General features: G+C 43.1%; 1 protein-coding gene across 6 annotated transcripts in view; it reads left to right on the top strand.

Annotated features, from left to right (window-relative positions):
• trappc9 (trafficking protein particle complex subunit 9) overlaps positions 1–15,131 on the top strand; it is a 1,142,468-nt gene that overhangs the window by 330,544 nt on the left and 796,793 nt on the right. For all 6 annotated transcript variants that reach the window (XM_072467873.1, XM_072467875.1, XM_072467870.1 and 3 more), the window contains one exon: positions 613–743. In XM_072467873.1, the coding sequence (XP_072323974.1) occupies positions 613–743 (131 nt within the window). The remainder of the gene's footprint in view (positions 1–612; positions 744–15,131) is intronic.

The following is a 15,131-nucleotide window of genomic DNA, read 5'->3' as shown; positions in this document are numbered from 1 at the left end:
AACAGGGGAGTTTCCCCGCAATGACTTGATCAATATTTATTATTCAATGATTTTGACTCATGTAGATTATTTGGTCATTATTATATTGCTGTTTATGGGATGCTGATGCATAAAATGACCATTCCATTTCCTGCATTATAGTAACTACATTTCACAAGTATTTAACTGGCTTTAAGCACTTTATGGCATCCTGAGGTAATGAAAAGTGCTATATAAATGCAAAGCCAGTCTGTCTGACTTATAATACTTGTTTGGCAGCCCTTCAAATCTATTGAGAAGGCTGTCTTTACTACTCATTCTTTGCACTAACTTATAGTACTGGATTTAAAAAAATACTCTACATTAGGCTACTAAAATCAGATATTTATTTAACACCTTTGATTTTTTTTTTCTATGTCTGAGTGGCTGCAATCATTCCTGGTTATAGGATCAGGAATATTGTGAAATAGCATTTCATTATTTGTGCACTGTTTCCATGCTTTGTTTCCATCATTTAAATTTTTTTTTAGTTTTACAAGTCAATTGATAAAACTTTTTTCAATAATTAGCAGTTGTGTGTATTCAAACTCTTTAGCTTTTTAAAAAATTGTTTCTGTCTCTTATTCATTTCAGATGGAATCAGTATTGCAGGGTTACCCTTGTCAAGTCCTTTCCGACAGAATGGCAAACTACGCTCAGAGACCAAATCTACGATCTTCAATTCAGCTGATACCAACAGTAAGAGTGAATACAGTCCCATCAAGGTATGATTGCCGTTAGAATATTTTGTGCACAGTAGTTTGGGTAGGTGTACTACTTCAAAGCTTGAGTTTTATTATTGTGACAACTCAGCTAAGTGTTGACTTGCATTTGGAACAGAAAAAAGGAGCCAATAAAAAGCCGCTGTGCCTTTTAATAAACTAATGGCAATCCTCGACCCCAATCTGTGTTTTTGGGGTTGAAATTAGCATCTTTAGAAATGCGGACATATAAAGTCTAGAAAGTTGTGAAATATCACTCTGGAGAAGGCAAGATAACTTAAAAGATCTGAAGAGGAAAACTCAAGACATTCAAGGCTTAGCGAAATGAGCTAGGCCAGATCACTGTTTTGCCTGCTTCATCTTTCTGAGCATATTAGTACTGTTGCACCCCAGTACAGTGGTGCCAGTATCATACAATATTGTGACTCTTAAACTCGAAATTTCCATGGGAGATCTCCTGATTAATTGCTGTAAACCTGGCAGAAGATCGGCGAAAACTGTAATTTGACATGTAATATTTTTGTTGATGGTTAATCAAGAGAATCTTTGCTTCTACTGATCCCTGAAATTCTTTAGCTGTCCATTCTGTTTAAAAAAAAATAAAAATAATCATCATTGTTAAATTACCTCACCACCATCTCCTTGAGCAAAATAGGGATGGCAGTAAGTTTGGCCTTGCTGTTGTCTACATCCAGAGAAGAGATGAGAAAATCTGGTAATGTGCAGAATACCCTTTTCATTTTAAAGGTGATATTCTCTGACAAAGATGGTTAAAATCTTAAATATATTTTTATGTGCAAGAACGAAAACTTAGACATTAAACAGTTAAATCTTAAAAATTGTGGGAAATGGATAGATTATGTTGAGGCACAATTTGAAGGATTTTACTTTTGGTTTTCAGTCGTGCAACCAATATTTTGAATGTTGTTGCAGTGTGTGCCAGAGAAAGTCTTTTTTGCAGTTGGTCTTTTGATATTTTCTGAAGTCATGAAGGTGTTCCAAATAATCATCTGGGATAACCAATATAATGGTTTGTGTATTATTGTGTTGTGCACCACTGAAGTGCATTATGATGATGCTAACTGCTCTGAGTACATTCACCATGAATTCTTAATCTCATATAACCATTCTTAAGGAAGATGTGAAAGACCAAGCCAGATTAACTTGCTGTGCTCTTGTCCTGAGGTGGTTAAAGGTCCTCCATAAATCCAAATTATTTCTTTTTACAAGAGCGAATGAAATTGATTCTAAATTAGTTTAGCTGCCTTTTTTAGGATGATCAAGTTAAATCTATGTAGCACTACAACCACAGTCGCCCTGGTGTTCCCCTACATAGATTTCCAATACTGCAATGGGACTGCTGCTATAAACCAGGTCTGGTCCCTGATTTATATCCTTATTCCTCCCCTGGCATATTGTGTAAGAAAACAGTTGTTTAATATTCACAAATATTCCAGCTATTTTGTCTGAAATACCAGATTAAATTACATTGGATCATTGAAGACTGGGAGTTAAATCCATTGCATAAACATTTTCTCAATTTTGCTTCCTGTAATTTATGATTGGTCCTTAAACCCATACTTCTAAGTCAATGATGAGAGTAGAAAAGGTCATGCCATCACCATTTTAGCTTGGATATTAATATCTGACAAATTCCCTCAAGTCCCTTAGGATGTGATCTCAGCTGATTTGACAGATACCAATCTTGCATCACTATTGAGTGTTCTTATTGCATGCATTTTAACTCCAACCTTCTCGAGCCACAAGTTCCACTTTTTCGGTCTTTCCCCTCACAAAATACATACCTGTTGATGGAGCTTTGCACGGATCTATACATCTCACTGGATAATGGCCTGTATCAGAATTTTAGCCAAGATACCTTTTCGACAGCAGCTTAAGTCAGTCCGTGCCTCATTACAAGATCTTAACTTCATTTAGTATGAGAAATCTGAGTTGAGGCAAAGGGATGACGATGTTCTTTGGTGCCTTGTTTTGATGACCCTCACTCATGTTTTCTAGCTGCCAGACCAACGTTCTGTCTGGTGGCTCCTCTTCCTGCATCAAAACAAAATCACCTTCTTCTTCGTCATCTAATGGCAGAAACCATTTCAGTTGTAAATCCTCAGTTTGAGATCTCAGTAGTTGAATATCCTCTTCAGTATGTCATGTGAGAGTACCTTTAAGAAATGTGTGATTAGCAAATAGCTGTAGTGGATGTACCTTTAAGAAATGTGTGTTTATCAAATAGCTGTAGTGGGTGAACCTTTAAGAAATGAGTGTTTATCAAATAGCTGCAGTGATGTCAGAGTGTGGGTGGAGCTGGGCTGTCTGTCTGTTTTACTTTCGATTTGAGTTAGCAGCTAAAGGGTGTGTTTAGCTTCGTTTTGCAGATTGGGAGTGGCATCTAGCAGAACCAGGTGTAATTCTGATTTATTTCTGCATGAAAGGAATGTCTTCAAATCACTTGCTAATTTAAAAGTGATAACTACTCTTAGTAGAGAATTTAAACCAGATGTCTGTGTTGAAGAGGGTATTTGTCTTACGGATGTTGCAAGGAAAAATTAAGGGTTACTATTAGAGTACTGTATTCTTTGGGGGAGTATTTGAGTTGATAGTTGCTAAGATGTTTACTGTGTGTTTATAAAAATGTTAACTGGATTCATGGAATAAACATTGTTTTAATTTAAAAGTACTTTAGCTCTCTGTTGCACCACACCTGTAAAGTGGGCCCTTGTGCTCCCCATAGCCAAAATCTATTAAAAGTTATGGGTCAGGTCAACTCCATGATACACTTTGTGGTCCTCTAAACCTTGGCCCGTAATAAGTAGTCTTCCAAGATGTCGCCCATCACTCCTGTTAGTGGAGAGGAGCAACACATCTGCTATGATTTTGAGTGGGTTTTCCTAGAAGCAAATTATTCTTCAAGGATCTTTGTTAAAGTCACCATCCACTGAACTGATGTTGCTTTCCTGTACCAATTGTGGGTCTATTTTAGGATGATCATGCTTGAGCTAAGTGTGTGTGTGGTCCTGTGACGTTTCCAGCTTCTGCAGGGTAAATCTGTATTCATTTGGACAGAGTACAAAACTGATCTGATATATTCAACAAATAAGATGTGAGTCATTTGAATTACAGGTAAGACTATGGCAAATTAGAGAACTAACATTTTTAGTTCTGTGGCTTACACTCAAATGAACACACTCATCAGATTAGTCCCGAACTTTCCCTGTTCCTGGAGTTACCCAACAATCCACCTGTTCGCTTGTTTCTGCTCACGTACTAAGAAATGTGGCAACTACCTTCTCTTTCCTTTACTTGAAAACTTTTTCTATACATAATCTCCATTTTCCCCCTGTTGTCCATGAAGAGAGAAAATTGGAACACACGGCTTATTTTGTTAACTCCTTACTGTGTTGACAAACTATGGTCTTGGACATCCTAACACCAAATTATGCTTACTTGATTTGAATGTTCTCCTCCCTCTGAACCCAAGAGTGGTTTGGCATGTGGAAATTAGGAAACAACCATTGTTTCCCATGTAGGTTTGCTTCTATTATTTTCAGAAAGTATTATTGACACAACTTTTGCAGCTTCCCAGCATCCCTTTGGCAATATTTGGGGAGGCGTGTGTGGGGGGATGAGCAGGAATGTATTACAATTGGGCAGGATAAATTAAATTTTTATTTTGTGCAAAAATGAGATAATCCATTTCAAGTGTTGCTAATGTCACGGTCGAAAATGTTTCAAAGTGAGGTAACATTCTATTTTTCTCTGAGCCCAGGTCATTGCAGTTTTGTATTGCTACTTTAGAATAGTCAATGAAAAGTGCTTTTGAAGAATGTACGTCTCTGTGGAATAAATCATTTTCGGACAATGTTTTATAAGTTTCAGAATAGATTTTTGCACTTGGAGAGCATCTGTTTGTTTTGAATAAGAGATTCACAGCCTATCTCTATTCAATGTCATGCAGTGTATTACTGGCAACGTATGTTAAAGTGGAACAGTCCTCTGTAAAATTTACCTTCTCTGCTCTCTATCCAGTGGAATTGTCTGTTGAGAATGTTATTCTGTTCCCAGTCATTTTCAAAATCTTGGGCGGCAGGCCGGAGGATCCCACTCACGGAGAATTCCGCTGCCTGTTTTTAAAAGCAGTGACATTGGAAGAAATGTTGTTTGTTTCTATCTCAATGTACTTATTTTAGGTACCAATAACAAGTACTGTGATATGCCAACAAAATGGTTGGGCAAATCTATGAGCGCATGTGTAGCTTTTTGTTTTTGTCTTCGGGCCTAATTTCGGGAGCTGTTCGGAGGAGGAGGAGCAGTCTCTGTGAGTATAAAAACCTAATGGAAACTTCCTGTTTTCCAGTTTTTTCCCCAAAAGTGATGTCAGAGGGAAGCTGTGATCTGAGTGGTTGATATCAAATCTGCCCTAAATTTAAAAAAAAAACACAGCTAAACTCATAAACTTAAATTAAACGAATTAATTAATTAGTGATGGCTGGTCAGGTGATGTGCTTGAGCTGCTTGATGTGGGAGCTGGCAGATCCCATTGCGAGCTGCAGCGACCACATCTGCAGTAAGTGTTGGCTGCTCGAAGAGCTCCGGCTCAGAGTTGATGAGCTGGAGTCTGAGCTTCAGACACTGAGGCACATCCGGGAGGCGGAGACTTACCTGGACACTGTGTTTCAGGAGGCAGTCACACCTGTCAGAGTAAGTAGTTTAAATCCTGCCAGTGGCCAGGGACAGCAGGGTGTGACTGCAAGTCAGGCAGGTAAAGGGAACCAGCAGTCAGGAACTCAGGAGCCTCAGCCCTTGACCCTGTCCAACAGATATGAGGCACTTGCTCCCTGTGTGGATGACGAACAGGGCTGCAGGAAGGATGAGTCAGCTGACCAAGGCACCATGGTTCAGCAGGCCATTCAAGGGGAGGGAGTAAATAGGCAAGTTGTAGTTGTAGGGGATTCTATTATCAGGGGGATAGATAGTATCCTTTGTGAGCAGGATAAAGAGTCCCGCATGGTATGTTGCCTGCCCGGTGCTAGGGTGCGGGACATCTCTGACCGGCTTGAAAGGATACTGGAGAGGTAGGGGGAGGATCCAGCTGTTGTGGTCCATGTCGGTACCAACAACATGGCGAAAAGAGTAAATAGGGTGGTCAATAGGATTTTAAACTAAAGATTGGGGGGGAAGGGACAGTCAGGGAACCAAGAGGTGAAGTAATCAGTGGGATGCATAGCTGCTTAGGAATACAAAAAAGCACGAAAAGACAAAACTCAGGAGAGGTTACGATAGTCCCCATCCCACAAAATATGACACAGTGTATGGAAAGGCTCAGTAAACCAAGGTCCACCACACTAAGAAAACAAAAAGGGACGGTCAATAGAGAATTAAAGGTGCTATATTTAAATGCGCGCAGTGTACGGAACAAGGTAGATGAGCTTGTGGCCCAGATTGTGACTGGCAGGTATGATGTGGTAGGCATCACAGAGACATGGTTGCAGGGGGTTCAGGACTGGCATTTAAACATCCAGGGATTCACAACCTATCGAAAAGACAGCGACAAGGCGGGGTTGCTTTGTTAATTAGAAATGTAATTAAATCAATAGCACTAAACGACATAGGGTCAGATGATGTGGAGTCTGTGTGGGTAGAGTTGAGGAACCACAAAGGCAAAAAAACCATAATGGGAGTTATGTACAGGCCTCCTAACAGTGGTCAGGACCAGGGGCACAAAATGCACCACAAAATAGAAAGTGCATGTCAGAAAGGCACGGTCACAGTGATCATGGGGGACTTCAATATGCAGGTGGACTGGGTAAATAATGCTGCCAGTGGACCCAAGGAAAGGGAATTCATTGAATGTTTACAGGAGGGCTTTTTGGAACAGCTTGTGATGGAGCCCACGAGGGAACAGGCCATTCTGGACTTAGTGTTATGTAATGAGCCAGACTTGATTAAAGATCTTAAAGTAAGGGAACACTTAGGAGACAGTGATCATAATATGGTAGAATTCAATCTTCAATTTGAAAGAAAGAAGGTAGAATCAGATGTAAAGGTGTTACAGTTAAATAAAGGTAACTACAGGGGCATGAGGGAGGAACTGACGAAAATCGACTGGGAGCAGAGCCTAGTGGGAAAGACAGTAGAACAGCAATGGCAAGAGTTTCTGGGAGTAATTGAGGACACAGTACAGAGGTTCATCCCAAAGAAAAGCAAGGTTATCAGAGGGGGGATTAGGCAGCCATGGCTGACAAAGGAAGTTAGGGAATGCATCAAAGCAAAAGAGAAAGCCTATAATGTGGCAAAGAGTAGTGGGAAGTCAGAAGATTGGGAAGGCTACAAAAACAAACAGGATAACAAAGAGAGAAATAAGGAAAGAGAGTATCAAATATGAAGGTAGGCTAGCCAGTAACATTAGGAATGATAGTAAAAGTTTCTTTAAATACATTAAAAACAAACGGGAGGCAAAAGTAGACATTGGGCCGCTCCAAAATGACGCTGGTAATTTAGTGATGGGAGACGAGGAAATAGCTGAGGAACTAAATAAGTACTTTGCGTCAGTCTTCACAGTAGAAGACATGAGTAATATCCCAACAATTCCGGAGAGTCAGGGGGCAGAGTTGAATATGGTAGCCATCACAAAGTAGAAAGTGCTAGAGAAACTAAGAGGTCTAAAAATTGATAAATCTCTGGGCCCAGATGGGCTACATCCTCGAGTTCTAAAGGAGATAGCTGAAGAAATAGTGGAGGCGTTAGTTATGATCTTTCAAAAGTCACTGGAGTCCGGGAAAGTCCCAGAGGATTGGAAAATCGCTGTTGTAACCCCCCTGTTCAAGAAGGGAACAAGGAAAAAGATGGAAAATTGTAGGCCAATTAGCCTAACCTCGGTTGTTGGCAAGATTCTAGAATCCATTGTTAAGGATGAGATTTCTAAATTCTTGGAAGTGCAGGGTCGGATTAGGACAAGTCAGCATGGATTTAGTAAGGGGAGGTCGTGCCTGACAAACCTGTTAGAGTTCTTTGAAGAGATAACAAATAGGTTAGACCAAGGAGAGCCAATGGATGTTATCGATCTTGACTTCCAAAAGGCCTTTGATAAGGTGCCTCACGGGAGACTGCTGAGTAAAATAAGGGCCCATGGTATTCGAGGCAAGGTACTAACATGGATTGACGATTGGCTGTCAGGCAGAAGGCAGAGAGTTGGGATAGAAGGTTCTTTTTCGGAATGGCAACCGGTGACGAGTGGTGTCCCGCAGGGTTCAGTGTTGGGGCCACAGCTGTTCTCTTTATATATTAACGATCTAGATGACGGGACTGGGGGCATTCTGGCTAAGTTTGCCGATGATACAAAGATAGGTGGAGGGGCAGGTAGTATGGAGGAGGTGGAGAGGCTGCAGAAAGATTTAGACAGTTTAGGAGAGTGGTCCAAGAAATGGCTGATGAAATTCAACGTGGGCAAGTGCGAGGTCTTGCACTTTGGAAAAAAGAATAGAGGCATGGACTATTTTCTAAACGTTGACAAAATCCATAATGCTGAAGTGCAAAGGGACTTGGGAGTCCTAGTCCAGGATTCTCTAAAGGTAAACTTGCAGGTTGAGTCCGTAATTAAGAAAGCAAATGCAATGTTGTCATTCATCTCAAGAGGCTTGGAATATAAAAGCAGGGATGTACTTCTGAGGCTTTATAAAGCATTAGTTAGGCCCCATTTAGAATACTGTGAGCAATTTTGGGTCCCACACCTCAGGAAGGACATACTGGCACTGGAGCGGGCCCAGCGGAGATTCACATGGATGATCCCAGGAATGGTAGGCCTAACATACGATGAACGTCTGAGGATCCTGGGATTATATTCATTGGAGTTTAGGAGGTTGAGGGGAGATCTAATAGAAACTTACAAGATAATGAATGGCTTTGATAGGGTGGATGTAGGGAAGTTGTTTCCATTAGCAGGGGAGACTAGGACCCGGGGGCACAGCCTTAGAATAAAAGGGAGTCACTTTAGAACAGAGATGAGGAGAAATTTCTTCAGCCAGAGAGTGGTGGGTCTGTGGAATTCATTGCCACAGAGGGCGGTGGAGGCCGGGACGTTGAGTGTCTTTAAGACAGAAGTTGATAAATTCTTGATTTCTCGAGGAATTAAGGGCTATGGAGAGAGAGCGGGTAAATGGAGTTGAAATCAGCCATGATTGAATGGTGGAGTGGACTTGATGGGCCGAATGGTCTTACTTCCGCTCCTCTGTCTTATGGTCTTATGTTTTTACCTGCTGAGTAGCTATGTTTGGTAGAAAAATGTTGTTTCACCTTGGCAGTATTTGATAACTTTTATCCACAAACAACGCATGCAGTTTGAAGACAATCCACACCTCCAGACCAAGTGTAGCTCTCATTTATATTGCCTAAATACGAGCTGTTTTGTTAAGTCGTACTGTTGTGTTGCTTATACTTAAATTGACTTCATCTGGATGACTTTCAACACGCAACATTATTGTCGATACATGGCCAATGTAGTGAATGAACAGTTGGGCTTTGTTGGATCTGAACTTTTCGTTAATATATTTCTGTGTCGCCGCACATATATTAATTGAACAGAACTTGAGACTGAACTTAAATTGGGTTTTAATATCAATTAGCCACTTTTATTAGTGTGTATACTGAAGATTTGTTTTCTGTACAGAAGTTTAAGACGTTTTCAACTTCGCCATGCAGGAAGCTTAGCCAAAATGATTGTCTCTCGCAATTACAGATGGGTTGAATTCAAGATACATTAACAGTTCAAATCAAATATGCACAGTACATAGACAACTGCGCAGTTTAAATTAGAATAACGATTTCACAGCACAAGCAGATAGCATTGCATGATAGCATAGCAGAAAGCACTGTTCTTTCATCCCAAAACCAAACTTTTTAAGGGAATTATTATCTGTTAATATCTACGAAGTCTCAGCCCCTTCAAAGCTTTGATTGGTCTGAATCATCTATATTTCTTCTAATTTGATCACACTATTTGTCTGTCAATTAATCAAAACATTATTTTGGTAATCTTAAGAAGTTGCTTCAGCAAATTCCTTTCGTGGGGTGACTTCTGTAGTTATCAAAGAATGGTATGCGGTTATCCTGGACACATACCTGGATGTCATCCAGTTCTTTCTGAGACAAAGAACTATTCATGTCAGTTTCATTTGTCCACCTGACCTTGCCAGCTATAGTATCCTCATATCTGATTCCATTTCAAACAGTCAGCAGTCAGCCATTTTATGCATGTCAAATATGAAATGCAGTGGCTGTAAGTCAGCCGTTATGATTTCTTGAAATAATTTCTTTATATTGAACCCCTTTTTTGTTGATACAAAAAGGTTAGTTTCTATCAGGCTTTCTTTGGAATTATATCTGTATTTTTAACGAAGTTCACAAATTATAGTAATAAAATTAATTTCCACTGTTTCCAAGAAAACAACTTATTGTGGTGGTAGCTACACTGAAGATTTGGGGACAGTGGAGACGACATAGGGGAAAGACCGGAGCACTGGGGGGGTCCCCGATAAGAAACAACCATAGGTTTGCCCCGGGGGGAATGGATGGGGGATATGGAATGTGGCAAAGAGCAGGTATAACGCAATTGAAAGATCTATTTGTGGATGGGAAGTTTGCGAGTCTGGGAGCGCTGACCGAGAAATATGGGTTGCCCCAAGGGAATGCATTCAGGTACATGCAATTGAGGGCTTTTGCGAGGCAACAGGTGAGGGAATTCCCGCAGCTCCCGACACAAGAGGTGCAGGACAGAGTCATCTCAAAGAAATGGGTGGGGGACGGTAAGGTGTCGGATATATATAGGGAAATGAGAGACGAAGGGGAGACTATGATGGACGAACTAAAAGGGAAATGGGAAGAAGAGCTAGGGGAGGAGATTGAGGAGGGGATGTGGGCAGATGCCCTAAACAGGGTAAACTCGTCGCCCTCGTGCGCCAGGCTAAGCCTGTTTCAGTTTAAGGTATTACACAGGGCACATATGACTGGAACACGGCTCAGTAAATTTTTTGGGGTGGAGGATAGGTGTGCGAGGTGCTCGAGAAGCCCAGCGAATCATACCCATATGTTTTGGTCATGCCCGGCACTACAGGGGTTTTGGATGGGGGTGACAAAGGTGCTTTCGAAAGTAGTAGGAGTCCGGGTCGAACCAAGCTGGGGGTTGGCTATATTTGGGGTTGCACAAGAGCCGGGAGTGCAGGAGGCGAAAGAGGCCGATGTTTTGGCCTTTGCGTCCCTAGTAGCCCGGCGCAGAATATTGCTAATGTGGAAAGAAGCCAAGCCCCCGGGGGTGGAGACCTGGATAAATGATATGGCGGGGTTCATAAAGTTAGAGCGGATTAAGTTCGTCCTAAGGGGGTCGGCTCAAGGGTTTACTAGGCGGTGGCAACCGTTCGTCGAATATCTTGCGGAAAGATAGATAGGGGAGAACAAAGAAGGCAGCAGCAGCGGCCCAGGACTTGGGGGGGGGAGGGATGGGGGGGGGGGGAGGGATGGGGGGGGGGGGAGGGATGGGGGGGGGGATGGGGGGAGGGATGGGGGGGGTGTGGCCTGAGACAAGGCAGTTGCCAATTAGGGCTAGTTTTTATTTTTCGTTATTTAATATTTATTTATTTGTTGTTGTTTTTGTTTAAATTTAAAAAGGTCATTATTATCTGTATTGTTACAATGTTGTGTAAAGGATGCACAATGTACTGTGTTGGTTGACCAAAAATTTTCAATAAAATATTATTTAAAAAAAAAAAGGATGGCAGAAGGATACTGATGAGCAAGGATCTGGACTCAGTAAAATCAATAAGCGTGGAGACTAAGAATTACAAGGGCCAGAAAATGCTGGTGGGTGAGTAGTTTATAAGCCCCATAACAGTAACTATGCCATTGAACAGAGCATGAAGCAAGAAATAATTGGAGCTTGTAAGACAGTGTTCCAAGGCAATGTAATAATCATGGGGAAATTTTAATCAAATTTGTCCAGGTTAATCTAGAAGATGTGATTGTAGAATGCTTTCACAAATGTTTCCTGGAACAGTGTGTGGAACCACCTCTTGGTAAAGCTATTTTATGTATAGTAAAATTAGGCAGATTTAATTAATCTCATCATAACTTTTCTGCTGAGGATCTTTTAAGTTTGAAAGCAACATACTCTAGTCCTCAATAAGGATCTTAAACTTCAAGCCATTTACATAGGTATGAGCTGGCCACGGTTGATTGGTTAAGTTGACTGAAAGGAATGGCAAATAAACAGCGAGAATGGTAAATAAACAGCGAGAAACCTTCAAAGATACAGTTCAAAATTATTGAATGAAAATATGTTCCATTTAAAAAAAAAAAACTCAGCATGACATTCATCTGTGGCTTACTGTAGCATAAGGTTAAAAGAGAAGGCTTAAGGATTGAGAGAGTTTTGGAAACTAGCAAAGGGCGACCAAAGGTTAATTAAAAGTGGAAGAAAATGGAAGTTAACTAGTTAGGAATATAAAGTCAGGTTGTAAGAGCTTTTACAAGTATATTTAAATGGTAGAGAGTAGCTAATGTAAATGTTGGCCTCTTGGAGGCAAGGAAATGACACAGATGTTGAACCTTTTGCGTCTGTCTTTGCAGAAGATACAAATTACACATCAGAAATGGAGAGTAACCAAGGGGTGAATAAGAGTGAGGAACGTAATATCAAAAGATATTAGGGGCTGGTTTAGCACTGGGCTAAAGAGCTGGCTTTTAAAGCAGACCAAGGCAGGCCAGCAACACGGTTCAATTCCCAGCTTCCCCGAACAGGCGCCGGAATGTGGCGACTAGGGGCTTTTCACAGTAATTCCATTTGAAGCCTACTTGTGACAATAAGCGATTTTCATTTCATTCATTCATTTTCAAGAGAAGCTTAAGGAACTAAAAGTCATGAGTCCTCAGAACCTAATGGCCTACATCCTAGGGGTTTAAAAGAACTAGCCCCAGAGATCGTGGATGTGCGAATTTTTTACAAAATTCCCCAGATTTTAGAATAGTCCCAACAGATTGGGGGCTAGCAAATGTAACTGTTATTCGAGAAATGAGGGAGAGAGGAAATGGGCAACCACAGGCCAGTTAGCCTGACATCAATCATCGGGGAATTGCGGGAAACTATTATTTTTAAAAAAAATGTATTTTATGACAAACACGTATCAAAGCAGGTTAGTCAATAAACACCCCGGGAAACATACAGTCTTTCCAGATCCCCCCCCCCCCTCAACCTAGGGAACCCCCTCCAAACCTATTGCGCAAAGTCCTTAACCTGCAGACATCTGAACTCACTACCCCTCGGCAGCTCTACCCTCTCTCCCTTAGCTACTCCAGACTGGCGAATCCTTCCTCCAAATACAAATCCCTCACCTTGACCAGCCCCACTTTCCTCCACCTCCTGTATACACTATACGACCCCGCAGCTCAAACCCACGATTCTCGCACAGCGGTGTTAGCACCAAATCCCTTCCATCCTAAAATGCCTCCTCAGCTGATTCCATATCTTCACTGTGGACTGCGCCACTGGGCTCCCTGAATACCTACTCTGAGCCATTGGCAACGCTGTCGTTAAACTAGATCCCTTACAAGATTCCTCCTCCATCCTCTCTACCCCTTCTCCTTCCCACCACCGCCGCACCTTGTCCACATTTGCTGCCCAATAATAATGAAGTAGGTTCATCAACGCCAACCCCCTCTGCTGCCTCGGTAACAGGGTCATCCCCACCCCCGGCACCCTCCCCGCCCACACAAAGTACGAAACGACTGTGTCCACCCTCTTGAAAAAAGGCCATTGATACAAAGATTGGGAGAGCCTGAAAGACAAACGAGAACCTCTGCAGAACACTCACCCTCACCACTTGGACCCTCCCCGCCAATGTTAAGTGCAGTGTATTCCACGTCCTAAGATCCTCCCTGGCCTCCTCCACCAGCTTTGTTAAGTTCCATTTATGCAGCCCCGTCCATTCCCTCGCTACCTGAATCCCCAAATACTTAAACCTATCCCTCGCTACCGTAAACGGCATCCCCATTAAATTAGCCCGCTGTCCCAGCTCATTCACCGGGAATACCTCGCTTCTCCCTACCTTCAGTTTGTACCCAGAGAACCCTCCAAACCTCCCCAGCAGGCCAATAATCTTTCCCATACTCTCCAAAGGATCCGAAACACACAGGAAGAGGTCATTGACACAGAGCGACATCCGATGCTCCCTCTGTCCCCTAATAATCCCCCGTGACTCCGCCGACCTCCTAAGAGCCATCGCCAATGGCTCTATGGCCAGCGTAAACAGCAACGCCGACAGCGGGCATCCCTGCCTTGTACCCCTGTATAAGTCAAAGCTTTGTGAGTTCATATCATTCAGCCTCACCCTCACAGCCAGCGCCACACACAGCAACCGCACTAATGCCACAAACCCCGACCCAAACCCTCCCAAAAATTCGAACAAGTACCGTCACTCCATCTGATCAAATGCCTTCTCTGCGTCCATGGACATCAGCACCCCCGGCACCAGAGCCCCCGACGGATTCATCACGACATTCAACAGCCATCTTATATTACTCGCGACCTGCCTGGCCTTCATGAAGCCTGCCCGATGTTCTGCAACCACCCCCGCCAACAACTTAGCCAGTACTTTCACATCGTGTTCAATAGTGATATGGGTCTATACAACCCACATTCCACCGGATCCATCCCTTTTTGGGGGATTAGTGTGATTACTGCCTGTGTTATCATCTCCAGCAACTCCCCCTTCTCCAGTGCGTCATTAAACTCCCCCTACAGATGTGGTGCCAGGTCCGTCGTGAATTCCTTATAAATTTTCGCTGGGTACCCATCCGGCCCTGACCTCACACCCCCGATACCATCCAGCACCTCCCTCAGCCCCAAAGCCTGCCTCCCCCAGTCGGGGAAACTCTAGCTCATCCAGAAACCGCCCCACAAAGTCCCTGGCAGTACTCCCCAAACACCCCATCTATCCTCCCTGGCCCCAGTCCGCATCCCCAATATTTCCCTGGACGCAGCCTGCTTCCACAGCTGGTGCGCCAGCATGCGGCTAGCCCTCTCCCCACAATCATATTGCACCCCTCTTGCCCTGCGCATCTGCCCCACCGTCCCCCGCTGCCAGCTTGCCAAACTGCCCCCGCAACTTCCCCCTCCTCGCCAATCCCTCCATGGAAAATGCCATGGGTCTACCATACCCATCCTCTCCATTAAACCCCCCCCCCCCCCCCCCCCCCCCCCCCCCAGCTCCCACGCCGTTCGCACCCTACCCATTGACCCGGGGCTTGACCTATCCACCCTTGGCTCCAGGACACAGCCACAATCACCTCCCATGTTCAACCGGTGCGTGGCCAAATCTGGGATCGCTGCCAGCA

This window comes from Scyliorhinus torazame, chromosome 11, assembly GCF_047496885.1.
Source record: "Scyliorhinus torazame isolate Kashiwa2021f chromosome 11, sScyTor2.1, whole genome shotgun sequence".
Classification (NCBI taxonomy): Eukaryota; Metazoa; Chordata; class Chondrichthyes; order Carcharhiniformes; family Scyliorhinidae; genus Scyliorhinus; species Scyliorhinus torazame.
This window is presented reverse-complemented; position numbering and strand designations above follow the sequence as displayed.